The sequence below is a fragment of the Salmo trutta genome, chromosome 38 (assembly GCF_901001165.1).
Source record: "Salmo trutta chromosome 38, fSalTru1.1, whole genome shotgun sequence".
NCBI classification, from domain to species: domain Eukaryota; kingdom Metazoa; phylum Chordata; class Actinopteri; order Salmoniformes; family Salmonidae; genus Salmo; species Salmo trutta.
Window position 1 is genome coordinate 21,832,877 of NC_042994.1, and position 26,929 is coordinate 21,859,805.

Consider the following 26,929-nt stretch of genomic DNA (forward strand, 5'->3'; position numbering starts at 1 on the left):
CAGTAATGTTCCCACCCTCTTAAGTCAGCCCCACCCATCTCTTTAAGGATTCACATGTGAGGTCGTGTAGTAAAGATTAAGACAAAAAATGGTAAAAGGAAAAATTCTAGGTCAACAGTGTTCAGATAAAAGTATTTTATTAATATTAGATGACGTGTACCCAGACACACTTGTCTAAATTGATGGGTCATGTGAAAGATATTGTGAAGCAGCAACCAAAGCAGCGGATCGGACAGTGAGGAGACAGAGAGGATAATCTAGTGCTCACCTCTCTTAGAGGCTTTTATGTACAATATTAACCGGTGCAAAAAACCCATTTTGATCTTTAAAAAAAAGTTTATGCTCAAACGGCTCTCCTGTAAAGTTGTGATCCTCCGACATACACCTAGTTCATTGAAACGGGTCTCTATTTTCGATTAAGGCTGTAACATAACAAAATGAGGAAAAAGTCAAGGGGTCTGAATACTTTCCGAAGGCGCTGTATATATCGAAAGAATGAAAGGTTGTTATTTGTTTATAAAGATTCAGTTATTGTTACATTGTTTGAAGACAGCATAGAGAGAGACATGAGTACAACACAGACAGACAGACAGACAGACAGACAGACAGACAGACAGACAGACAGACAGACAGACAGACAGACAGACAGACAGACAGACAGACAGACAGACAGACAGACAGACAGACAGACAGACAGACAGACAGACAGACAGACAGACAGACCATGAAGGCAGCCAAGTAAATACATAATTCATTAATTTAGAGTAAAGTAAAAAATACAATAAATAAAATGTGTTTTTTATGCCGAAAAAGCGATTTTCAATCATTTATTACCAAAGCGGTCCCAAAAGGAAGAAGGCCATGCCTTGCTGGTCCCTGGAACAAACTGGTTTAAGATAGGCTGTAGTAGTGGAACCTTTAGTAGGACAATCATGGTGAATGATGACACTGTATTGACATGCTGGCTGGATTTAAATCCATGGCATGTTATAGATTGATTACAAAATTATCTTGCTAATTGCAATTTTTTGTTTAGCTCACATTGAACCTAATAAGAATATCCCAAAATATGAACATGTTCCATTATATATCTATTAGCTTTTCACTAAGATGTTTTTCAAAATATTTGTTTACATCCAAATGTATTTATCAAGAAAACGCAAGCCATATGCAAGCCATGAGATCAGTGAATTTTGTTGTTGTAATGTGTCTGTATGTGTAGGCTAGTGTTTCTCAACCTTTTTTGGTTACTGTATCATTTTGATCTGCCTGGAGTACCCCTGAAGTACCCCTCATGTACATTTGACCAATAAGCCTGTTATCCCATGAGTCTTCTGAAGTACCCCCTGTGGATAGGCCCAGTAACCCTAGGGGTTCTATCATCCCTGGTTGAGAAGCACTGGTGAAGGTCTACTGCAGTGCAGGGCCAGACTACTGCATTTGGGGCCCTGGGGCACATACTCCCATGGGGCCCCCTGTGAGAGTGAAATTACAAGATTATGTTATAATACTGTTATTGCATCAAATGGTTGTTTTAGGTAATAGAATAGGGGGTTCTTAGAACTCCTCTATTTTGTCTGTGTGATCTGAGAATGGGCCTCTGGGGCTTAATGCTAACAGTGGATTTACGATGCCTTTGGAGATAAAACTTAAAATACCGCATTCCATAGCATGAGTTGGTGTTTGTTTGCCGGGAGGTGCCAGGGTGGAGATGGCTCGAGTATGGATAATTATGAGAGGAACCTTGTTTTGGGGGCCAGACCCTGGTTTCTACACAATGAGAACAGTCTTTACAGCAGATACTGTCTATTAGTATGTTTCATACAAATCCTAACCTTCTAACCCATTCCATACATCTGTTGTTAGTCATGAACATTCAGGAGGATGTACTTTGCTATAAAATGCTGTGGCTCAAATCCGCTCGTTGGGCTCTCAACGAATCATCTAAGGGTGGTTCGTCGACCAGCTTCATTATTGTAAAAATTCATCAATGTTATTAATACGTTTTGAATAAAGTAATATCCTGATTGGTGATTGACCGTCTCTCCTCAAAATTTATTAGAATTTCCATGACACCCCCAACTCCGCTCAAAAACGAAAACAGCTTACATCCTGCATTTCAACACATTTTGCAGTGGGGCAGAGAGAAACATTTGCAGCTATTGCAATGCTATTCTTAACATTTTGCCATGAGGCTGAGTAAAAATTGTTGTGGTTTAAAAGCAAATTTCTTGAAATTCTACAAATTGTTCCATTGCTTAGGTCGTGTTCAAATACCAACCCCCAAAAACATTGAGCCCTGCGTGCCTGTTCGATAATCCTGTCTTACTGCAGGGACAGAGGTGGAGGCTCACCACTGAGCAGTATAATATGACTAAAACAATTACATTAGAAGACATAGGCAACTATTAACCTGAGTGCCAGTCTGTTTGGGCTATCATATGGCTTGATAGTGATCAGTGGAGTTGAAAAGAGAACAAACAGATCTGGGACCAGGCTAGACAACTACAGTATGTAGTGATCAGTGGAGTTGGAAAGAGAACAAACAGATCTGGGACCAGGCTAGACAACTACAGTATGTAGTGATCAGTGGAGATGGAAAGAGAACAAACAGATCTGGGACCAGGCTAGACAACTACAGTATGTAGTGATCAGTGGAGTTGGAAAGAGAACAAACAGATCTGGGACCAGGCTAGACAACTACAGTATGTAGTGATCAGTGGAGATGGAAAGAGAACAAACAGATCTGGGACCAGGCTAGACAACTACAGTATGTAGTGATCAGTGGAGATGGAAAGAGAACAAACAGATCTGAGATCAGGCTAGGCAACTACAGTATGTAGTGATCAGTGGAGATGGAAAGAGAACAAACAGATCTGGGACCAGGCTAGACAACTACAGTATGTAGTGATCAGTGGAGATGGAAAGAGAACAAACAGATCTGAGATCAGGCTAGGCAACTACAAAGTTATATTTGAAAATGTTTTATTAGCTATTTTATTTTTTACCTTTTTCCCAGAAAAAGATGTCTGTGTCCAACACATTTCATTTTACCCAGAGATGTGGCTTATCCAGGGTTGAGTTGTCAGAGGAGGTTGATAATAGTGACACCCAATCAGAATTCAGCCTCTGCCTGTCCTGAGGTGAATTATTTCTCTCATTGGCTAGAAATGACTAGTTACAGGTGAAACAAAACTTAACTCTGACTATAAGGTGCAGCACATAGCCTCACCTCTCAGTCACAACAGGGGACAATTAACAGATACGTGCTACTACACTAAAAGTGAGTATTCAACTTAACTACCTTACTAATTAAATGTACAACAATGTATTGTAATAACTGTAGCACAATATTGAGTAAACATTTTATTTATACCAGGTTTGTTGACATTGATGCAGACATAAACAATGACATCACTAGACATGTCAAGACAATTCAATCACATAAACAAGTTTCTTGGAAAGTCAATCACATTAATCTATTTGTATTTATACCTGTGGTTTAATATTGTATAACAATGAAAGGAGAATTACGTTTTTCACTTTTACCTGAAACATTTATCTTGTTTCATTAAATAGAAACCAGAGAGTCTAGGACAAGATAGTGTAGCACAGGTCCAGGTCTATGATATTTACCTAAGAGAGTTATCGGGTTAAGTAGCCTATACTGCAGGGATCATCAGCTAGATTCAGCCATGGTCCGATTGTTTTTTTCTGTAGGGGATGGTCAGGGGGCCGGAACATAATTACAAATCATTTGTAGACTGCAAATTGACCACAAGAAGCCCAAACAGATATGTTTGACTTTAATTTGTGTACGATCACGTCTCTCTATTATGCGTGGGAATACTTGGGAACAGATTTCTTAAATAAAAACGTATTGGAGCTGATTTCCTCGTGTTGTTACAGTAAAAATTGGTGGGCCAAATTAAACCACCTGCGGGCCAAATTCAGCCTGTGGGCCGTGAGTTGGGTGACCCTGCTGTCTTCACTGTGGCTCAGTTGGTAGAGCATGGTGTTTGCAATGCCAGGGTTGTGGGTTTGATTCCCACGGGGGGCCAGTACGGCTGAAAAAAAAAGAAAAAAATGCATGAAATGTATGCATTCACTACTGTAAGTTGCTCTGGGTAAGAGCGTCTGCTAAATGACTAAAATGTAAAAATATCTTATTGAAGTGGGCAAACCTTGAGTCAACACACCTTATAGCAAGTTGTTGCTCTGAGGGACTGATATGCAGGTTTCTTGGTACTGAGGGACACCTGCAGGTTTCTTGGTACTGAGGGACACCTGCAGGTTTCTTGGTACTGAGGGACACCTGCAGGTTTCTTGGTACTGAGGGACACCTGCAGGTTTCTTGGTACTGAGGGACACGTGCAGGTTTCTTGGTACTGAGGGACACGTGCAGGTTTCTTGGTACTGAGGGACACCTGCAGGTTTCTTGGTACTGAGGGACACCTGCAGGTTTCTTGGTACTGAGGGACACCTGCAGGTTTCTTGGTACTGAGGGACACCTGCAGGTTTCTTGGTACTGAGGGACAGGTCATTATGCCACAGTGTACAGCAGGGATGGGCATCTCCATTCATCTGGGGCCTGTTTGGTGACTTTGAGTGCATTCCTGCCTGACTACATTGATGATGCATGACAGATATTACAATGGCTGGATAGGTATTTTACATACCAGCCAGAGGCTGTAGGAGGGATGGCTTATTGTAATGGCTGGAATAGAATACATTTAATGGTTCCTATACATCAAACACATGTAAACAACGTGTTTGAAACCGTTCCAATGATTCCATTCCAGCCGGTACAATGAGCCCCTCCTCCTATATATTCTCCCACCAGCCTCCACAGATATCAGATATCCACATCATATGCTATAGCAATCTGGTGCCCGACAGCACAGTTGATGATGTGGCATGCAACCATAGGTTGATGCAATGAAACTCCTGTGCAGGGAAACACGATCATACTTTAGCCCCAGCTAACACACCTGACTCCAATAATCAACTAATGATGGTCTTCAGGTTAGAATGTAATTAGTTGAATCAGGTGTTTTAGATGTAGGGCTGGGGGAAAAGTGTGACACCAATCAGGCCCCAGAGAACTGGAGTTGCCATCCCAGGTGCACAGGAACTGGTCTATCTGGTCCTAACACATAGCAGAATGTCAACTGTAGAATGATACACGTTTAGAACGTAATTTGACACCCCCTATATGAGTACATTATGTTTACCTGATGCTGGTTATGTTGTTAGGGAATGTACTTTGTTTTACGACAGTTATACCACATAGCATTACTCTTTATTATAGTTCATATTGTTTTAAAGTGAAATAGCTGAGAAGAAATTCGAATTTAGTTTATTTGGACTTAGTTTTTGTAATGAGGTCATCGTCTGTTTCTGATTGTTTTTGATTGGCCGACTGTAGCAGCGATGGAACGAGGACGAGGAGGGACTCGGAAGATTCTGTTCCTGTTGACACTCTGTCTGCAAGACTTCACTGGTCAATGCCAAGGTATACACACACACCCGCGTACACACATGCATGCACGTACACACACCAGGGCCATGCACAGACCTTTCAGGGGCAGGTGCTCAATTTTTTTTTTTTAAATGCCTCTGTAGTGTACATTTTTAATCATAGGCATATTTATTTCTGCAACAACACACTCAGTTCAGTGCCTCCTAAAGACATGATTGACATGGGGTAAAGAAGGCGGGCTATCAGCTGATCATTGATGTTGATGATTGATGTTCATCTGCTAGTTAGTTTATTTATTTTACTGATTGTAATTTACCTTTGTCTGATTGGAGCATACAGAAGAAAGACAATCAGACTGAAGTCTTTTCTTTCTCTCTCTCTCTCTCTCTCTCTCTCTCTTTGCTCCTATCAGTAAATCAGACTGAAGTATTTTCTTCCTCTATCTGCTGCTCCTATCAGCCAATCATACTGAATATGGATGATGACGTAGGCTAAATCAAGTGTTATAAATTGTTAGACAGATGTTAAGGTCTTTCAAGCTGGGCGTCTCCTTACAGGGCAGACTGGGAAACAGGCGCAACCAGCGGACGGGGTGGGGGGTGGTGAACTTGACAACTTGCGAGCGGTGGGTTCTGAACAACAATGGCAGAAATGTTTATATTCTCTGTTTTCACAGATTCAGGGCAGCCCTCTGAACTAAGGATTGTTCTGGTAGGGAAGACTGGATCAGGGAAGAGTGCAACAGGAAACACCATCCTGGGGAGAAAGGTGTTTAGAGATTCCTTCTCCCCTGAGTCTGTCACTGCTCACTGTGAGAAACAGAGTGGAGTGGTGGAGGGCAGGAAGACTGATGTCATCGACACCCCGGGGCTCTATGACACAACAATGTCTAAAGAAGAGATGAAAAGTGAAATAGAAAAGGCCATCTACATGTCAGTCCCAGGACCCCACGCCTTCCTGCTTGTGATCAGACTGGGGAGGTTCACAGAGGAGGAGAGGAGCACTGTGAAGTGGATCCAGGAGAACTTTGGAGAAGAAGCATCAAAGTACACCATCATTCTGTTCACCGGTGGAGACCAGCTGAAGGACAAATCAATTGTGGACTTTCTAAGTGAGAGTGAGGAGCTTATGAAACTCGTCAAGGTCTTTAAGGGCAGAAATCATGTCTTCAATAATAAAAAGAAGAATGACAACACTCAGGTCACAGAGCTGCTGAAGAAGATAGATGAGATGGTGACGAGGAATGGAGGACAACACTACACCAATGAGATGTACCAGGAGGTCCAGAGGAAGATCAAAGAGGAGGAGGAGAGAAAGAAACAGGAAGAGGAGAAGAGAGAACAGGAGAAGAGGGAGAAACAGGAAGAGGAGATCAGGAAACAGGTAGACGAGGCGAGAGAGGAGGAAAGGAAGAAACAGGAGGAGATCAGGAAACAGGTAGACGAGGCGAGAGAGGAGGAAAGGAAGAAAGAAGAGGAGAGACAAGAGGAGATGAGGAAGAAGAAGTCAAAGGACCTATGGGGAAAAGTTGTTGGATTGTTAGCAACTGTTGCCACAGCGGTGGTAGCAGGACCAGCAGCAATTCCAGTTGGAGCTGCTGTACTTGCAAAAAAGGTAGCTGAAGATGTAATAGAACATTTACAAGATTCTCAGTAAGTAAAGATGAGGAAGAGGAGGCAGTGTGAAGTACCACTCTCTTCCTCATCTTAATGTCAAGTAGTAGCAGTAGATTAATACTGTACAATGACAACCAACAGGGAGTGTTCATCACTTTCTAACATGATCAGTTATATAACATGTTTATTATTCAGAGCATCAGGGATAATAACATAGGAGGCTGTTCAGAGAAATGTGTACTCCCTCTATCCTCCCTCCCTGGTCTGTGTACTCCCTCTATCCTCCCTCCCTGGTCTGTGTACTCCCTCTATCCTCCCTCCCTGGTCTGTGTACTCCCTCTATCCTCCCTCCCCGGTCTGTGTACTCCCTCTATCCTCCCTCCCTGGTCTGTGTACTCCCTCTAACCTCCCTCCCTGGTCTGTGTACTCCCTCTATCCTCCCTCCCTAGTCTGTGTACTCCCTCTACCCTCCCTCCCTGGTCTGTGTACTCCCTCTATCCTCCCTCCCTGGTCTGTGTACTCCCTCTATCCTCCCTCCCCGGTCTGTGTACTCCCTCTATCCTCCCTCCCTGGTCTGTGTTCTCCCTCCCTGGTCTGTGTCCTCCCTCTATCCGCCCTCCCTGGTCTGTGTCCTCCCTCCCTGGTCTGTGTACTCCCTCCCTGGTCTGTGTACTCCCTCTATCCTCCCTCCCTGGTCTGTGTACTCCCTCTATCCTCCCTCCCCGGTCTGTGTACTCCCTCTATCCTCCCTCCCTGGTCTGTGTACTCCCTCTAACCTCCCTCCCTGGTCTGTGTACTCCCTCTATCCTCCCTCCCTAGTCTGTGTACTCCCTCTACCCTCCCTCCCTGGTCTGTGTACTCCCTCTATCCTCCCTCCCTGGTCTGTGTACTCCCTCTATCCTCCCTCCCCGGTCTGTGTACTCCCTCTATCCTCCCTCCCTGGTCTGTGTTCTCCCTCCCTGGTCTGTGTCCTCCCTCTATCCTCCCTCCCTGGTCTGTGTCCTCCCTCCCTGGTCTGTGTACTCCCTCCCTGGTCTGTGTACTCCCTCTACCCTCCCTCCCTGGTCTGTGTACTCCCTCTATCATCCCTCCCTGGTCTATGTTCTCCCTTTACCCTCCCTGGCTCAGCACTAAGTAGAACAATTATTACTTCAGCAATTACAATAAAATAACTTCTATATTATATAATTGCATTTTTGTATGTGTTTAATCCGGTTCATACCATGACATCGTTGAATACTCATTTCTGATTGACTTGAAGGGCATTCTAGAGCATCCATTATTTCCTGATATATAAGTTAGAACTGTATATAACACACTGTATATTTGTAAGGTAGAACTCAATAGCTATAGTTCATTCTTACATGTTCTACGTTTGGCATTGTTGAATTCAATTTTCATAATAGAAAGCTATGACTGATGTTTTGGGTAGATAAACTAGCGAGTCTGTTTGTTTGGTTACCAAGGCAACTACAGTAGCTAGCCATCTGTAAGTACGAATACAATTGTTAAATTACGAGCCTAGTTGGTTTAGCCAAAGAAAAAGTTGGCAGCCTTCCCGCTAGCCATGATTGGCTGAGATAATGAGTGGGCTGGACATTCCGAGAGATAAGTTTGGATTGGTCTGCCATTTAGCATGCTTCTGTCTATTTGAGCTGGTCAGTATGTCTCAGTAATGCTGTCTAACACATTTAAAAAACAAATGTATTGTGTATTAAAACTGCATTAGTGTTGCTCTCCACTTTCTGGAGGACTGAGTTTTGAAATCAGTGGAATTCGAGTATTTTTTCCAAAAATGTTTATTTTTATTTTACCTTTATTTAACTAGGCAAGTCAGTAAATAACACATTCTTATTTTCAATGACGGCCTAGGAACAGTGGGTTAACTGCCTTGTTCAGTGGAAGAACAACAGATTTGTACCTTGTCAGCTCGGGGATTCAAACTTGCAACCTTTCGGTTACTAGTCCAACGCTCTAACCACTGGGCTACCCTGCCGTATGATAGCTAAGGAGATGGGGAAAACACCTGTCGCCGGATTAAAAGTTCAAACTAAGGGCAACCATGGCATCCGACAGGAGACGCGTCCAACCATGAATGATGTATACGTGTAAAATAGTCTAGCTGGCTACATTTTCAGATATTACACGTTTCTAATTTTGACAGAAAGAGCCATTTACTTGGCTATCTATAGCATAATGTTAGCTAGCTAACATTGAACCTGGTTGGTTAGCTACCTTCAGATTCTTGTAAGGTAGTAACATCATGAGTTGTGATTATGGTTCATTGTTTACCTAGCTAGCTAGCTAATGTTAGCTGGCTGGCTCGCTAGATAACGTTACGTGTATGATCTTCTTATTCATATCTCAGAGCTATTTGCTTGGCTAGCTATAGCCTAATGTTAGCTTGCTAACATTGAACTTGGTTGGTTAGCTACCTGCAGATTCATGCAGGGTAGTAACATCATGAGTTGGGATTATGGTTCATTATTTACCTACAAATAAAAATAAAATATGACACGAGGAAACAATCAAAAGCTACATAAAAGCTTTATAAATACAATAACATTTTAAATTCTTAATGGAGATGTCAACTCTAGCAGTATTGTACTGTGTGATAGCTGGCACTCTAGGCTCAACGCTTTTTTATCTTAACAAAAGACTCCACTATGCAAGTAAACATTTCGGGTGCGTTCGTAAATTCAGTCTGACAATCTACTCCGATTTCAGAGCACTCTCGTCTCAGTGTGCCAGAGAGAGCAAAATAACTTATGAATTTACGAACGCTCAACACCAATTGAATATGGCCGTTGTCAGTAAACGTCGGCAAATAAGCGTAATTAAATTGTTGCCAGCAGCACAGTTACAGTCACCAACGCTCTGGATAACATGAAAACAACCTAACCAGCTCTGCTAGGGTGAGTAAAATGGTCAGAGTGGGGTGTTCTCTCATTATGTGTCTGGAAGTAGCTAGCCAATGTTAGCCAGTTAGCTTGGGTGCTTGACTGCAGTTGTGAAGTCAGAATGTTCGGATCAACCCTACTCATCGCCCAGAGAGTCCGGTGTGCGCTCTGAACTAGAAACACTGAATTTATGAATGTACAATCTGACAGCACAGTTGCAGTCACCACAGCTCAGAGCTTTAACAATGCTCCTATGAAAGGTTCTAACAATGAACATAGCTTTTTGGGAAACCGGGCCCTGGTCTCTTTGACATAACGCTCGCTGAAAAGGCAGTGAGGAGTAAGATAGATGTATAGACAAGCCAGGACATGTTGCTGCTGGTGATCAGACTGACAAGGTTCACAGATGAGGAGAGGAACACTGTGAAGTGGATCCAGGAGAACTTTGGAGAAGAAGTCTGGAGTCTAGAATTTCTCTTAATTTCTCACAATTACAAAAGACAATGTGAAGCAAAACCAATGGCTTGCATTGTAATTTTTACTTTTCATGTTTGGTTTACAGATTCAGGGCAGCCTTCAAAATATACTATTATATTATTCACTGGTGAAGATCAGTTAAATTGTAATCAGTCGAAGTTTGTGGGAGAAAGCGATGAGCTTCAGGATCTTATAAACATCTATGGATTTAGAAATCACTCTCACAACAACAAGACAAAAGATTGCTCTCAGGTCACAGAGCTGCTGAGTTGATAGAGGAGATGGTGGAGGGGACTGGAGGACAGTACTACACCAGTGAGATGATAGAGGAGATGGTGGAGGAGAATGGAGGACAGTACTACACCAGTGAGATGATAGAGGAGATGGTGGAGGAGAATGGAGGACAGTACTACACCAGTGAGATGATAGAGGAGATGGTGGAGGGGGATGGAGGACAGTACTACACCAGTGAGATGATAGAGGAGAGGAATGGAGGACAGTACTACACCAGTGAGATGATAGAGGAGATGGTGGAGGTGAATGGAGGACAGTACTACACCAGTGAGATGATAGAGGAGATGGTGGAGGGGGATGGAGGACAGTACTACACCAGTGAGATGATAGAGGAGATGGTGGAGGGGAATGGAGGACAGTACTGCACCAGTGAGATGATAGAGGAGATGGTGGAGGGGGATGGAGGACAGTACTACACCAGTGAGATGATAGAGGAGATGGTGGAGGAGAATGGAGGACAGTACTACACCAGTGAGATGATAGAGGAGATGGTGGAGGAGAATGGAGGACAGTACTACACCAGTGAGATGATAGAGGAGATGGTGGAGGGGATGGAGGACAGTACTACACCAGTGAGATGATAGAGGAGATGGTGGAGGAGAATGGAGGACAGTACTACACCAGTGAGATGTATCAGGAAGCTCTGAGAGGCCAAGAACAGACAGACAGTTGGAGAAAGATTGCAAAGTTAGGGAAAGCCGTAGCAAAGGTAGGAACTTGTTTTTTAATCGCTGGAACAGCAGAGCTTGTGTCACCAATTGAGTTGCCGACAACATCAGTAGCGATATAATTAGGTTAGGAAGCAGGATGCATTTAACTGATTTTAACCACGGCCAATGACTTGTAAAAGGGAGGGGAAAGCATCTAAAGATTCATATTCGGATGAAGAATCAACATTTTTTGAAAATATCTACAAATAGTAGTGTAAACTTCTCTGTCACTTGTTTAGGTCAGACTGTCTTTTGTTTTTACACAAAATTATTTCTGAAGGAAAACCATTTATGAAAATATATGCAAGCTATTGTGAGGAGTTTATAATAAATGCTTTATAACAACTGATCTCATCATTGTCCTTTGGATCTTTGTCCTGATTTGGTCAGATGGGTCCCTCTAGTGGTGACCTTGAACACAACACTCTCTGGTCTGATGGGTCCCTCTAGTGGTGACCTTGAACACAACACTCTCTGGTCTGATGGGTCCCTCTAGTGGTGACGTTGAACACAACACTCTCTGGTCTGATGGGTCCCTCTAGTGGTGACCTTGAACACAACACTCTCTGGTCTGATGGGTCCCTCTAGTGGTGACCTTGAACACAACACTCTCTGGTCTTATGGGTCCCTCTAGTGGTGACCTTGAACACAACACTCTCTGGTCTGATGGGTCCCTCTAGTGGTGACCTTGAACACAACTCTCTGGTCTGATGGGTCCCTCTAGTGGTGACCTTGAACACAACACTCTCTGGTCTGATGGGTCCCTCTAGTGGTGACGTTGAACACAACACTCTCTGGTCTGATGGGTCCCTCTAGTGGTGACCTTGAACACAACACTCTCTGGTCTGATGGGTCCCTCTAGTGGTGACCTTGAACACAACACTCTCTGGTCTGATGGGTCCCTCTAGTGGTGACGTTGAACACAACACTCTCTGGTCTGATGGGTCCCTCTAGTGGTGACCTTGAACACAACACTCTCTGGTCTGATGGGTCCCTCTAGTGGTGACCTTGAACACAACACTCTCTGGTCTTATGGGTCCCTCTAGTGGTGACCTTGAACACAACACTAAATAAGAAGGCCAGTGTTTCTTTACCTTTTTCGTTTACTGTACCACCAAGTACATTTTGCTCTGCCCGGATTAATCCTGAAGTACCCCCTCATGCGATTTTACCAGTAAGCCTATTGTCTCATGAGTCTTCTCAAGTACCCTCTTTGGAAAGGCCAAGTACCCCCAGGGGTCCAACCAGCCCTGATTGATATATAAAAATATTTTTACTTAAGTACTTTACTACACTGATAATATCAAAGGCTGAACTTAAATCTAATACTACAGCTCCCACAGTCATGTTATAATTCATTTCTTTCAACCAATCATCAGTCATTTGTGTCAGTGCAGTACATGTTGAGTGCCCTTCTCTATAAGCATGCTGAAAGCCTGTTGTGAATTTGTTTACACAGAAATAGCATTGTATTTGGTCAAACACGTTTTTTTCCAACAGTTTGCTCAGAGCTGGGAGCAAGGTCTGCTGTTAGAACCAGAAAATGCTTTTCTTTCACTATTTTTTTTTGCAGGAATACGATGGCTCACTGTTCATTGGTGGTATTTCCTGCCACGTTTGCCATCTTTGCCAATGAAGTAATCATGAAAATAATTGGCAACATCAAATGGTTTTGTGATGAATAAGCCATGATTCGATGAAAGATGGAGTTGAATTTGTCTTTCACTACTGATAAAAAGCTCCACTATTATTCATAACATCCCCATCACTACTGAAAACAGCCCCCATCACTACTCATAACAAGATCTATCACTACTGATATCATTCTCCATCGCTACTGATAACAGCCCCCATCACTACTGGTAACAGCACCTGTCACTACTGGCCCCCATCACTACTGATAAAAGGCTCCATCACTATTGATAACAGGCTCCATCACTACTGATAACAGTCCCCATCACTACTGATAACAGGCCCCATCACTGCTGATTACAAGCTCCAAGACTGCTGATAACTTCTCTGCGAGTAAGGCTAGTTTCCTGAATTTCCACCTGTCTGAGGTGCCCAAAGTAAACTGCCTGTTACTCAGGTCCAGAAGCTAGGATATGCATATAATTGGTCGAATTGGATAGAAATCACTCTGAAGTTTCTAAAACTGTTAAAATAATGTCTGTGAGTATAACATAACTGATATAGCAGGCAAAAACCAGAGGAAAATCGATTCAGATTTTTTTTTTCGGAGCTCTGAATGACTTCCAATGCAATGCTATTGAAAGATCTAATTTCCACCTCCCAGATTGCAGTTCCTATGGCTTCCAGTAGATGTCAACAGTCTTTATACAAGGTTTTAGGCTTGTTTTTTTGTAAAATGAATAAGTATTTGTAGTCTTTCCAAGTTGAGCACCAGGGCAAAAGTAGTCTTTTTGCGCGGGTGAACGTGGGCGCGCTCTTCGTTCTTTTCCTTTGCTATTGAACATAGTAAACTCAGTCTGAAATATTATCGTTTATTTAGATATTAGACAACCTGAGGATTAACCTGTTATGGATAGGGGGCAGTATTTCACGGCTGGATAAAAAACGTACCCGATTTAATCTGATTATTACTCCTGCCCAGAAACTAGAATATGCATATAATTATTAGCTTTGGATAGAAAACACTCCAAAGTTTCTAAAACTGTTTGAATGGTGTCTGTGAGTATAACAGAACTCATTTGGCAGGCCAAAACATGAGAAGATTCTGTTCAGGAAGTACCCTGTCTTACCATTTCTTCCCCTTCTTGATTCTCTCTATCCATTACAAAGGATCTCTGCTGTTACGTGACACTTCCTACGGCTTCCATGGGCCCTCAGAGCCCGGGGAAAAGCTGAATGACGTAATTCAAAGCCCTGGCTGAAACACATGAGCGCTTTTGCTAGGTGTTAAAAAAGGACATCTTACAAGTGTCATGCAAAATGTCACATATAATGTTCTTCCACAAACTGAAATCATCACTGGATATATACTGTTCTTCCACATTCTAAAAATTAAAACGGCAATAAAAAAAGTATTTTTGAAATAACAAAAAAATATCAATTGTTGTTGGAAGATATGAGTATGGTGAATTATTTGTCAACCATAAAACACCTAATGTGGTACACACAATTAATAATATAAAAATAACTGATTATCTTAAAATGGAAAAATTGTCACATATATGGTTCTTCGTCTGTAGGATTCAATTTACAAAATTACTCATCATAAATGTTGATAAAATATTAAACTGTTAATCAAATAATTATAGATGAACATCTCCTTTATGCTAACGCTGTGACAGATTTCAAAAAAGCTTCACGGGGAAAGCACACTTTGCAATAATCTGAGTACTGCGCTCAGAAAAAGACGTCAAGCAATACAGATACCCGCCATTTTGGAGTCATCTAAAATCATAAATAGCATTAGAAATATTCACTTACCTTTGATGAGCTTCATCAGAAGGCACTTCCAGGAATCCCAGGTCCACAATAAATGTTGTTTTGTTCGATAAAGTCCGTAATTTATGTCCAAATAGCTCCTTGTTGTTAGCGCGTTCAGTATGCTACTCCAAAAACGTAGGAAGCGCGGCCAAAATGTCACGACGAAAAGTCAAAGAAACTTCTATTTACGTTCGTTCAAACATGTCAAACGTTGTATAGCATCAATCTTTAGGGCTTTTATCAGTTATAACTTCAATAATATTCCATTGTCTTGAAAAACGTTTTGGAACACAGCTAACTCTCATGTGAACGCGCGCCAATGAACGCCAGTACCCTCCTGAGTCAACAACTTGATGAACATCTCTGTTCATCATAGACACCTCAAACAACTTTCTAAAGACTGTTGACATCTAGTGGAAGCCTTAGGAAGTGCAAAAATGAACCCTAAGTCACTGTGTGTTCGATAGGCAATGACTTGAAAGGACTACAAGCACCAGAATTCTCACTCCCTGGTTAGACTTTTCTCAGGTTTTTGCCTGCGTTCTGTTATACTCACAGACATCATTCAAACAATTTTGGAAACTTCAGAGTGTTTTCTATCCAAATCTACTAATAATATCCATATTCTAGTTCCTGGGCCCGAGTAGTAGGCCAATATATCCACAATTTTCCATCCTCATGTTGCCATCTATTTTGTGAAGTGTACCAGACCCTCCTGCAGCAAAGCACACCCACAACATGATGCTGCCACCCCCATGCTTCACGGTTGGGATGGTGTTGTTTGGCTTGCAAGCCTCCCCCTTTATCCTCCAAACATAACGATGGTCATTTTGGCCAAACAGTTATATTTTTGTTTCATCAGACCAGAGGATATTTCTCCAAAAAATACGATCTTTGTCCCCATGTGCAGTTGCAAACCGTAGTCAGGCTTTTTTATGTGGCTTCTTCCTTGCTGAGCGGCCTTTCAGGTTATGTCGATATAGGACTCGTTTTACTGTGGATATAGATACCTTTGTACCTGTTTCCTCCAGCATCTTCACAAGGTCCTTTGCTGTTGTTCTGGGATTGATTTGCACTTTTCAGAGTCAAAACCCACAGAACCTACAAGGCAAAAAGTTGGATGAATGGAGGAGCATATTTCAGGAGCAGGACAAGACACCCTATTTTTGACTGATGACTGACATAAGGGCATGATAGGCCTATCTGACTTATATGATTAGGATGGTCATAATGCTTCTTTATCTTCTCATAAAGTGTATTTTCTACAAGTTTATTTTAAGGTATGATGGAAAAAAAAACATGACTTTCTCTCATGACAAAATTCTGCATTCATCCCAGTCATCAGCAACAGAGCATTGGGGTAGGTGCATGTATGACATCAATGTGTGCGCAATTACAATGATCATTTAATGGTCAAAGGTCAATTTCAGAAAATGATATAGGCTATGTTGTAATGGAATGTTTTGCCTTGTGTGGTAGGTTCTGTGGGTTTTGACTCTTTATGTAGGTGTCATAACCAGCCATAAAATAACTGCAGTGGTAGGTTCTGTGGGTTTTGACTCTTATGTAGGTGTCATAACCAGCCATAAGATAACTACAGTGGTAGGTTCTGTGGGTTTTGACTCTTATGTAGGTGTCATAACCAGCCTTAAAATAACTACAGTGGTAGGTTCTGTGTGTTTTGACTCTTATGTAGGTGTCATAACCAGCCTTAAAATAATGTAAGATATGTCACAACCGGTCTAAATATATGTATCAAGACAGTTTTGTTACAATACTTTAAAGAGAACAAACAGATCTGGGACCAGGCTAGGCAAGTATAAAGTTACATAATGTAGTTTTATATGTTATTACATTTTTAACCTTTTTTTGTGTCCCATGTGTCCAACACATTTCGTCTTACCCAAAGATGTGGCCTATTTTCTGATTCTGGCAAGTAGCCTAGGTTAAAGTTAAAAAGCAACATCCAATCAAAATTCAGTCCTGAGTAGAATAATATTTGCCTAGCAGCACTCTCTCATTGGCTAGAAATGACTAGTTGCTGGGAAAATGAAACTTAACAGAATGTAAGGGGCAGCACATTGGGCGCTTTAGTTTTGCATGAGTTATAGACCATTCCATTGGTCGTTGAGGTAAATCTCCACCCACCCGGGGCATGTGGCTATGCAAAACCAGCAGGCCCACTGCTTCAGCTATCTGTGACAACAGGGGACAACAATTAACAGATCTGTGAAACCACACTAAAAGTGAGTATTCAACTTAACTACCTTACAAATTAAATGTTGTACAACAATCTACTCTACAGTTTTTGAATAACTGTAGCACAATAATATGTAGACATTTTATTGATACCAGGTCTGTTAACATTTATGCATAAATAATCATCATTATGTCAAAACAGTAAAATCATGAAGCTGTTAACGATCACATTCTGCTATATGTGTGTATTTATACATATTGTTTAACAGTGAAAGGGGAAACATGGTTAAACTTTTACCTGAAACATTTAGCTTGTTTACTGCAGAGCCAGTGCAGTATACCGTGTCTCGTTCAAGGAGGCTGATCTTGGGTGAACAGCCATCTTATAGCAGGTTGTTGCTGTGAGGGACACACCTGCAGGTTTTTGTCAGTACTGACTAAGGTCACACTGCTTAGACGTTGCATGAATCAACCAATGGTTGACTGACAGACTGCTAAAACACATGATGTGGTTAGCTGACATGTAAAATACCTGTCCTGGCGTTGTAAGATCTGGCGTCAGCAACGTCTGAGCAGAGGAACGCACCTTTTGTGTTCTGACACCTCCCAATTTACTCATTATTCACTGGTTTCAGTTATACTGATTCTACTTAATTATTGTTTGAACTTTTCCTGTCTGTCTACACAGTAGATGTGATGTTTGATGTTAATGGGAACACTCCCTCTAACTGGTCTATCTGGTCTTAATATGTAGCAGCCAGGCAACGGTAGAATAATAACCATGTTTAGAATGTCATTTGACACGCCATATATGAGTACGTTATGTACGCCCTATATTAGGGAATGTACTGTGTTTTACAACAGTTGTACAGCATATCATACAGTATAGTTTCTAGTTTTCTAGTTTTTATTGTTAAGAAGTCAAATAGCTGAAAAAATAAATAATTTAGTCTTTCCTCATCTGTGAATGTTGGAACTTGGCCAAACCCTTTGGATGAGTCACTGAAGAAATGTGGACTTTGTATTTTGTAATGAGGTCATCATCTGTTTCCATGTTTTTGATTGGCTGCAGTAGTAGAGATGGAACAAGGGACAGGAGGGACTCTGAAGATTCTGTTCCTGTTGACACTCTGTCAGCAAGACTTCACTGGTCAATGCCAAGGTACACACACACAATACACACACACACATATATACACACACACACACACACACACACACACACACACACACACACACACACACACACACACACACACACACACACACACACACACACACACACTGTGCATGAACACACACATAGTGTCTTGATAAATGGCTACTGAAAACGATCAACTCAAGCACTTCTTGTCTGTTTCCAGTTTCAGGGCAGCCTTCTGACCTGAGGATAGTTCTGGTGGGGAAAACTGGATCAGGGAAGAGTGCAACCGGAAACACCATCCTGGGGAGAGAGGTGTTTAAAGTGGAGGCTTCTCCAGTGTCTGTGACTGCTCAGAGTGAGAAACAGAGTGGAGTGGTGGATGGGAGGAAGATTGATGTCATCGACACCCCGGGGCTCTATGACACAAAACTGTCTCAAGAAGAGACGAAAAGTAAAATAGAAAAGGCCATCTATGAGTCAGTCCCAGGACCCCACGCCTTCCTGCTGGTGATCAGACTGGGGAGGTTCACAGAGGAAGAGAGGAACACTGTGAAGTGGATCCAGGAGAACTTTGGAGAAGAAGCCTCAATGTACACCATCTTGCTGTTCACACATGAAGATCAACTGAAGGGAAAATCAGTGGAGGAGTTTCTGGCTGATAGCAAAGATCTACAGAAACTCATCAATATCTGTGGGGGCAGATATCACTCCCTAATCAATGACAAGAGAAAACACAACACTCAGGTCCCAGAGCTGCTGGAGAAGATAGAGGAGATGGTGTCGAGGAATGGAGGAAAACACTACACCAATGAGATGTACCAGGAGGCCCAGATGAAGATCGAAGAGGAGGAGGAGAGGAAGAGACAAGAAGAGGAGAAGAGAGAGAGAGAGAGGAGACAGGAAGAGGAAGAAAGAAGAAGAAGAGAAGAGAAATTGAATGACTGCAAGTGGTCAGCATTTGCCAGTACGGCTGCATTGGGGTTGGGAGCCATGTACAGCTCTCCATTGTCATTAGCAGCAGGAGCTGCATTAGCCGCTGTTAAAGGTTATCAATGCATGGACACCTATTTCAACTCAGAAGACCAGAAGAAATAAGATTTTCACATCCACCATCTCAGATTGTTTTGAAATTAAGATTCATTCTTGTGTTATATAATATAAATATCATTTGATCTCTGAGAAATTAAGCAAATGTATTGCGCCCAAATTTGACATTTTAATTGATAGGATTCATATACTTTTCAATACATATAGTACACAACATCTTATCTGGATCCAGTTTTTCCCCAACAATGATTAAGAACAAAGAATGGTCAAAAGCCTCAGATCAGATGTTGGCTATTATTTCACACTAATGCCTTGTTATCTTGAGGGCGGCCATTTGCATCTCCCCAATGGTCCAAATGTGGAATCCGTACCCATGCTGATATCATGGACAGTAATGGTTTGAGAACATTCCAAGATTTGGAAGATACATACACATTACCAGGCAACTCTTTTTTTGTTTATATTTACAATTTAGGTCAGCTATGTTGGCCTATGGAGTCCCTTGGGAAACCCAGCTACCAAACCATCCAATGACGGGATTTATAAATAAATGATCTGGGCTCCTGAAAGGACTGATCTCTATAATATACATGCTATACACGCTAACTTCTGGAAAGTGGTAAAACATTTTAAACAACTCCTCCCCTTGGGGGTGGCAGATAGCCAAGTGGTTAGAGCATTGGGCCAGTAACTGGATGGTTACTGGATCAAATCCCTGAGCTAACAAGGTACAAATCTGACCTGCTCCTGACCCAGGTGCTGAAGTTGTGGCTGTTGATTACGGCAGCCCTCTGTACTTCTCTGATTGGGTTAAATGTGGGTTGGGTTAACTGCGGAAGACACGTTTCAGTTGTACAACTGACTAGTATCCCCCTTTACCTTGTTGTCCCAGCAGGTTTTGACAGCTTCTGTTCCCATACCAGACTAAATTTGTTGTACTTTTAATAACCATTTAGCTTCAGCTGGCCAATTATTTGAAAGGATAATCTCTGAAAATGCACATCATTCTACTAGAGAGTCCCCTAGTCACATGACATGGTAGAGAACGATGCACTAACAGACTCACAGACTTTATCTTCATTTCCCCATTTGATGTCTATGATGTACTAAGTGCTATGCTAAAGTGTAAGAAAGTAAAAAATGTATAGCTGATTCACATAATCCCTTCTTACTCTCTGCACCACTTATCGCAGAACCATTACATTATAACTTTACAGTTGTTTCTGGTGTTGTCCTTAAGATCTGTAAAGCAGGACATGTCCTCCCCCTACATAAAGGAGGAGATCCTTCTGACTTAGATAACTACCGTCCAATTTGCAAATGATCTTGCCTTTCCAAAGTGTTGAATCCCTGGCCAACTGTCAGCTAAGAACGTTATTAACTTCCCCCTGTATTCTTAATGTGAACCAATCAGGTTCTAGACCTGGACAGAGCACAGTTTCAGCTGCTACGCTTGTTTTAGATGTGTTCAATTGCTTTGATCAGAAACATTATTTCCAAGACCTTGGACACTGTTGACCATCACACTCATTCAAAGGTTGACTGAAATAGGCCTGGATCAGGCTTCTTGAAAGTGGTTTGAGAATGATCTGTCAGACAGGACTCAATGTGGGATTTCTGATGGTGTGAAGTCTAGTTTCCTGGTACTGGAACCTGTTCTCTTTAATATTAATATAAATAATATTGGTTTATCTGTTAAATTGGATTATTAATCTGTATGCAAAGTGGGCCTCGGTTTTAGGAATATATCTTGCCTCTCCCTAAATAGCAGGAAGCAGACTGACAGTTCTTCCTGACAGTTCTTGACTAAGGTAACACCATTTAACAGATTGCAGCAGCTACTACTCTTAAAACTGTGGATGCCGTCTACCATAGTGCTCTTCACAGGTGACAGTTTTAATACTCACCACTACATCCTGTATCAAAAGGTTGGCTGGTCCACATTAAAGTCCCGTAGATCACTTCATTCCTCCCTTTTTGTTTACAAAGCTCTACAACAGAAGCTTCCAACGTACCTAACTTTGTTGCTAACGTATGACATAATGAGCTACCAAAGCTGCTCGTAAGATTAGTTAACTCTTGAGGTCCCTCTGGTCTCGACCAATTTAGGTAAATCCTCCTTTTGTTTTATTGCCCCCATTGTTGTAATAACCTACAAAACTCCTTGCATCTTGATTCCCTGGTGCCTCTAGGGCAGATTAGAACTCTGGTGGTGAATTATTTCAATGAAGATTGTATTTTACCCTTTTTTTCTCCACAATTTCGATCTTGTCTCATCACTGCAACTCCCCAATGGGCTGGGGAGGCGAAGGTCGAGTCATGCGTGAAACATGACCCACCAAACCACGCTTCTTAACACCCGCCCGCTTAACCCGGAAGCCAGCCGCACCAACGTGTCGGAGGAAACACTGTTCAACTGATGACCGGGGTCAGCCTGTAGGCACCCGGCCCGCCTCGTGATGAGAAGGACGTCATTCCACCAAAACACGCCTCGTGATGAGAAGGACGTCATTCCACCAAAACACACCTCGTGATGAGAAGGACGTCATTCCATCAAAACACACCTCGTGATGAGAAGGACTGTGAGGGAAGTCAGTGCATCATGTTGATGACTTCAGAACAAAGCAGACATTTCATCCACCTGTGGTGAGAGATAGGTATCTAAATAGGAAGGACTGTCTGAAACACATCAGCACATGTGGGATGTGTCACAAATGGCACCCTATTCCCTTCACCAGGGCCCTCGTGCACTATAAAGTGTACTAGGTGCCTTTTGGTACAAACCCCACAGGTACCTCCCACAACACAAACCCAATGGGGAAATGTAAGTTCCCCAAATCTCATATTTAGTGTATAGTGATCAACACAATGTTTAGCATATGTAGAGTTTCTGTAATACACATGATATACATCGTTCTATTTGTGACTCTCAAGGTGCGGGTTTATAGTCACCAGACTTGTTATGGTTTGTTCTCATATCTGTTGATATAGTGAATGACACCAGAGCAAGTTACTGAAGGTACAAGTTAAAGAACCGAGGACTGATTATTCACTTTTGTATTATATTGATAACCTTCTGTGGACACTGTCTGATGATCTGATTAGTTTACAACTACTGTTTGATGAAATTTATTACTAATAATCTTTTTACTATAGTGATTGCTTTAAAACTGTTTAATATCTGTGTAACAGCTGATGTTTTATAACTCTTTAACAGCTGATGTTTATAACTCTGTAACAGCTGATGTTTATAACTCTGTAACAGCTGATGTTATTATTGATACCAGGTCTGTTAACATTTATGCATAAATAATCATCATTATGTCAAAACAGTAAAATAATGTAGCTGTTAAAAATCACATTCTGCTATATGTGTGTATTTATACATATTGTTTAACAGTGAAAGAGGAAAATGGTTAAACTTTTACCTGAAACATTTAGCTTGTTTAGTGCAGAGATAGTGCAGTATACTGTACCTTGTTTAGTGCAGACATAGTGCAGTATACTGTACCTTGTTTAGTGCAGACATAGTGCAGTATACTGTACCTTGTTTAGTGCAGAGATAGTGCAGTATACTGTACCTTGTTTAGTGCAGAGATAGTGCAGTATACTGTACCTTGTTTAGTGCAGACATAGTGCAGTATACTGTACCTTGTTTTAGTGCAGAGCCAGTGCAGTATACCGTGTCTCGTTCAAGGAGGCTGATCTTGGGTGAACAGCCATCTTATAGCAGGTTGTTGCTGTGAGGGACACACCTGCAGGTTTTTGACAGTACTGACTAAGGTCACACTGCTTAGATGTTGCATGCATCAACCAATGGTTGACTGACAGATTGCTAAAACACATGATGTGGTTAGCTGACATGTAAAATACCTGTCCTGGCGTTGTAAGATCTGGCATCAGCAACGTCTGAGCAGAGGAATGCACCTTTTGTGTTCCCGACACCTCCCAATTTACTCATTATTCACTGGTTTCAGTTATACTGATTCTACTTAATTATTGTTTGAACTTTTCCTGTCTGTCTACACAGTAGATGTGATATTTGATGGTAATGGGAACACTCCCTATAACTGGTCTATCTGGTCTTAATATGTAGCAGCCAGGCAACGGTAGAATAATAACCATGTTTAGAATGTCATTTGACACGCCATATATGAGTACGTTATGTACGCCCTATATTAGGGAATGTACTGTGTTTTCATTGTTTACAAGTCAAATAGCTGAAAAAATAAATAATTTAGTCTTTCCTCATCTGTGAATGTTGGAACTTGGCCAAACGCTTTGGATGAGTCACTGAAGAAATGTGGACTTTGTATTTTGTAATGAGGTCATCGTCTGTTTCCATGTTTTTGATTGGCTGCTGTAGTAGAGATGGAACAAGGGACAGGAGGGACTCTGAAGATTCTGTTCCTGTTGACACTCTGTCAGCAAGACTTCACTGGTCAATGCCAAGGTACACACACACACATATTGTACATGAACACACACATAGTGTCTTGATAAATGGCTACTGAAAACTATCAACTCAAGCACTTCTTGTCTGTTTCCAGTTTCAGGGCAGCCTTCTGACCTGAGGATAGTTCTGGTGGGGAAGACTGGAGCAGGGAAGAGTGCAACAGGAAACACCATCCTGGGTAAAAAGGTGTTTGAGGTGAAGGAATCTCCAGTGTCTGTGACTGCACAGAGTGAGAAACAGAGTGGAGTGGTGGATGGGAGGAAGACTGATGTCATCGACACCCCGGGGCTCTATGACACAACAATGTCTAAAGAAGAGATGAAAAGTGAGATAGAAAAGGCCATCTACATGTCAGTCCCAGGACCCCAAGCCTTCCTGCTGGTGATCAGACTGGGGGTGAGGTTCACAGAGGAGGAGCAGAACACTGTGAAGTGGATCCAGGAGAACTTTGGAGAAGATGCGTCAATGTACACCATCTTGCTGTTCACACATGGAGATCAACTGGAGGGAAAAACAGTCAAAGGGTTTCTTGCTCAGAGCAAAGATCTACGGAGACTCATCAATATGTGTGGGGGCAGATATCACTCCCTAATCAATGACAAGAGAGAAGACAACACTCAGGTTACAGAGCTGCTGGAGAAGATCGAGGAGATGGTGGCGGAGGACAATGGAGGAGAACACTACACCAGTGCTGACTATGAGGAGGCTCAGAGAAAGATCAGCGATATTACGTTTTACTGTAAACTGGCAGCGTATGGCGGTCTAGCCGCAGCAGGAATAGGGATGTTGTCTGCTTCACCAGTATTGGTGGCAGCAGGTGTAGCTGCAGGCTTCAGCCAAGGGTTTGAATGCACTATGCATATGCTAGGCTTTTAAAACACCGGGTGTGCGTTCAGTTGGTCTTAACTTTTCGCTACATATGGCAACGGTACTTACTGAATGATATAACAGTTCTTTCAAAACCATTTGCAATGTTATAGATATGCTGGCCGCATGGCAGGATGGCCCTAGCAGGGTGTGAACGTGGAAAATGTTAACAAAACACTCTTGCTGCACTGTACACAATCACCCTTTCATCACCTATAGTTACATTGTTCCTCAACTCAAATCATGACCGTTTTTGAAAGCAGCCCAGGTGTTGACCATGTTTATCTGTAACGCCCTGGCCATAGAAAGGGGTTTTTTGTTCGTTATTTTGGTTAGGCCAGGGTGTTACATTGGGTGGGCGTTCTATGTTCTTTTTTCTAGGTTGGTTTGTTTCGTTGATTTTGGCCGTGTGGCTTCCAATCAGGCACAGCTGTAGTTTGTTGTTGCTGATTGGGAGTCACACATAAGTAGCCTGTTTTTCCTTTGGGTTTTTGTGGGTGATTGTTTCTGTCTAGTGTTTTCTGTTACGTTCATTTTTGACCAGACAGGACTGTTTGCTGTCGTTGCTGTTTAGTGTTTTGTTTATAGTGGTTCATTTTATTAAATATTCAAAATGAATACACATCCTCCGCTGCACCTTGGTTTCATTACTACGACAGCCGTTACATTATCTTAGTACATGTATTTAGTGTGGATATATAGTATTGTCGTGTCTTTACTATGGATTAAATGATATGACATGCTATTTTATAAAATCAATTCTCTGTAATTAATATTACCTGATTAAACTAATCATGTAAATGTAATTAACTAGGAAGTCAGGGTACCACAGAATAATGTTTATAGAGCTGTTGTCTTCCTAATAAACTCTTAAAGACCTGGTAATCTTTTATATCAATAGCAGTCAATTATTAATCATCACCTTATTCAGTCTCATCTGAAAGTCGTAAAATTCTTGGTTATCTTCACGAACCCTGGCTAACAAGTTGAATCTGCAATACAAAATTTGGTTTAATTATTTATTTACAAAATACCTAAATAGTCACACAGAATTACATATATACAGGATGGATCATACGTTGATTACTAATTATGTCATAAAAGGAAACGTCCCTAGTGGACGGAACCGATATGACGGCTGGTTACACAAAGAAAGGGGGTTGGGTTTCAATGAAAGTGCGGGAAGACTGAGAAACAAAAGGATTGGGTCTCTATCGGACCTTATGAAGCTATGCTATCGTAAGTACAGAATCTTAAGCATTCTAAATAACCGCACATTCGGAAAAGGAAAATTCAAGAAATATATTTACTCTGAGCTGCGCTTCGATAGATTGGTCGAAGATGGAAGGCTGGGTTGCCCAGCAGAGATCTCCCTTGTCCTTTGAAGAGTATTTCTGGGCAGATACGTTGTAGTCGTTCATCTGGTGGTAGAACAGATACGATGTAGTACCCTGTCGTTCGGTGGTAGAACGGATACGATGTAGTACCCTGTCGTTCGGTGGTAGAACGGATACGATGTAGTACCCTGTCGTTCGGTGGTAGAACGGATACGATGTAGTACCCTGTCGTTCGGTGGTAGAACGGATACGATGTAGTACCCTGTCGTTCGGTGGTAGAACGGATACGATGTAGTACCCTGTCGTTCGGTGGTAGAACGGATACGATGTAGTACCCTGTCGTTCGGTGGTAGAACGGATACGATGTAGTACCCTGTCGTTCGGTGGTAGAACGGATACGATGTAGTACCCTGTCGTTCGGTGGTAGAACGGATACGATGTAGTACCCTGTCGTTCGGTGGTAGAACAGATACGATGTAGTACCCTGTCGTTCGGTGGTAGAACGGATACGATGTAGTACCCTGTCGTTCGGTGGTAGAACGGATACGATGTAGTACCCTGTCGTTCGGTGGTAGAACGGATACGATGTAGTACCCTGTCGTTCATCTGGTGGTAGAACGGATACGATGTAGTACCCTGTCGTTCGGTGGTAGAATATGTATCACTTCTTTAGTGAATAAGAGTTCAAAGTTCATACCAAGTTGCTATACCATAAGCTCATGCTATATTCTGTCTGGTATAGTCGAAATTCATCCCTTCAGCGTGTCGATCGTCACCTCCACGTTGAAATTCGCCCTTTTTAAAGTATGGACAGCAGTCCTCACGTCATCGGGACTATAAGAGGTTGACTTTCGTCAACGGGCATTTGTAATGAGGGAGAGAAGGGCATGCTTCATAGTTCACAACCAATGCCTGTTCACTTGGGCGGGGCCACTGTGTGAGCATAG

The 26,929-nt window shown here is 42.1% G+C and overlaps 3 protein-coding genes and 1 long non-coding RNA gene across 6 annotated transcripts; 3 read left to right on the forward strand and 1 right to left on the reverse strand.

Annotated features, from left to right (window-relative positions):
• The first annotated feature begins 3,202 nt into the window (after positions 1 to 3,202).
• LOC115178780 (GTPase IMAP family member 7) lies at positions 3,203 to 7,332 on the forward strand. The gene is made up of 4 exons (XM_029740094.1): positions 3,203 to 3,283; positions 5,429 to 5,515; positions 6,159 to 7,130; positions 7,183 to 7,332. The coding sequence occupies exons 2-4, from the start codon at positions 5,434 to 5,436 to the stop codon at positions 7,200 to 7,202; spliced, it is 1,074 nt and encodes a 357-aa protein (XP_029595954.1). The 5' UTR covers positions 3,203 to 3,283; positions 5,429 to 5,433; the 3' UTR covers positions 7,203 to 7,332.
• A 9,742-nt stretch (positions 7,333 to 17,074) lies between these two features.
• Positions 17,075 to 21,022, forward strand: LOC115178777 (GTPase IMAP family member 7). Of its 3 annotated transcripts, none has more exons than XM_029740089.1 (4): positions 17,094 to 17,178; positions 17,443 to 17,557; positions 18,204 to 18,293; positions 18,496 to 21,022. In XM_029740089.1, the coding sequence occupies exons 3-4, from the start codon at positions 18,212 to 18,214 to the stop codon at positions 19,368 to 19,370; spliced, it is 957 nt and encodes a 318-aa protein (XP_029595949.1). In that variant the 5' UTR covers positions 17,094 to 17,178; positions 17,443 to 17,557; positions 18,204 to 18,211; the 3' UTR covers positions 19,371 to 21,022. The 3 variants fall into 3 exon arrangements, with proteins under 3 accessions (XP_029595948.1, XP_029595949.1, XP_029595950.1); XM_029740090.1 differs by having other exon boundaries at positions 17,123 to 17,178; positions 17,457 to 17,557; XM_029740088.1 differs by lacking the exon at positions 17,443 to 17,557 and having other exon boundaries at positions 17,075 to 17,178.
• Positions 21,023 to 21,296: 274 nt separating this feature from the next.
• On the reverse strand, positions 21,297 to 22,608 carry LOC115178781 (uncharacterized). The gene is made up of 2 exons (XR_003872697.1): positions 21,887 to 22,608; positions 21,297 to 21,849 (listed from the first exon to the last, which is right to left on the reverse strand). It is a non-coding gene; the product is annotated as an uncharacterized LOC115178781 (long non-coding RNA).
• Positions 22,609 to 23,201: 593 nt separating this feature from the next.
• On the forward strand, positions 23,202 to 24,880 carry LOC115178778 (GTPase IMAP family member 7-like). The gene is made up of 2 exons (XM_029740091.1): positions 23,202 to 23,775; positions 23,873 to 24,880. Exons 1-2 carry the CDS (start codon positions 23,694 to 23,696, stop codon positions 24,652 to 24,654), a joined length of 864 nt encoding a protein of 287 aa, XP_029595951.1. The 5' UTR covers positions 23,202 to 23,693; the 3' UTR covers positions 24,655 to 24,880.
• Positions 24,881 to 26,929: the final 2,049 nt, after the last annotated feature.

Bases quoted from the DNA above. Each gene is read 5' to 3' on its own strand.
- LOC115178780 (XM_029740094.1), top strand. From the start codon at position 5,434: ATGGAACGAGGACGAGGAGGGACTCGGAAGATTCTGTTCCTGTTGACA. The intron at 5,516-6,158 runs GTATACACACAC...CTGTTTTCACAG, and splicing joins CTTCACTGGTCAATGCCAAG to ATTCAGGGCAGCCCTCTGAA. The intron at 7,131-7,182 runs CTCAGTAAGTAA...ACCACTCTCTTC, and splicing joins AATAGAACATTTACAAGATT to CTCATCTTAATGTCAAGTAG.
- LOC115178777 (XM_029740088.1), top strand. From the start codon at position 18,212: ATGGAACAAGGGACAGGAGGGACTCTGAAGATTCTGTTCCTGTTGACA. The intron at 18,294-18,495 runs GTACACACACAC...GTCTGTTTCCAG, and splicing joins CTTCACTGGTCAATGCCAAG to TTTCAGGGCAGCCTTCTGAC.
- LOC115178778 (XM_029740091.1), top strand. From the start codon at position 23,694: ATGGAACAAGGGACAGGAGGGACTCTGAAGATTCTGTTCCTGTTGACA. The intron at 23,776-23,872 runs GTACACACACAC...GTCTGTTTCCAG, and splicing joins CTTCACTGGTCAATGCCAAG to TTTCAGGGCAGCCTTCTGAC.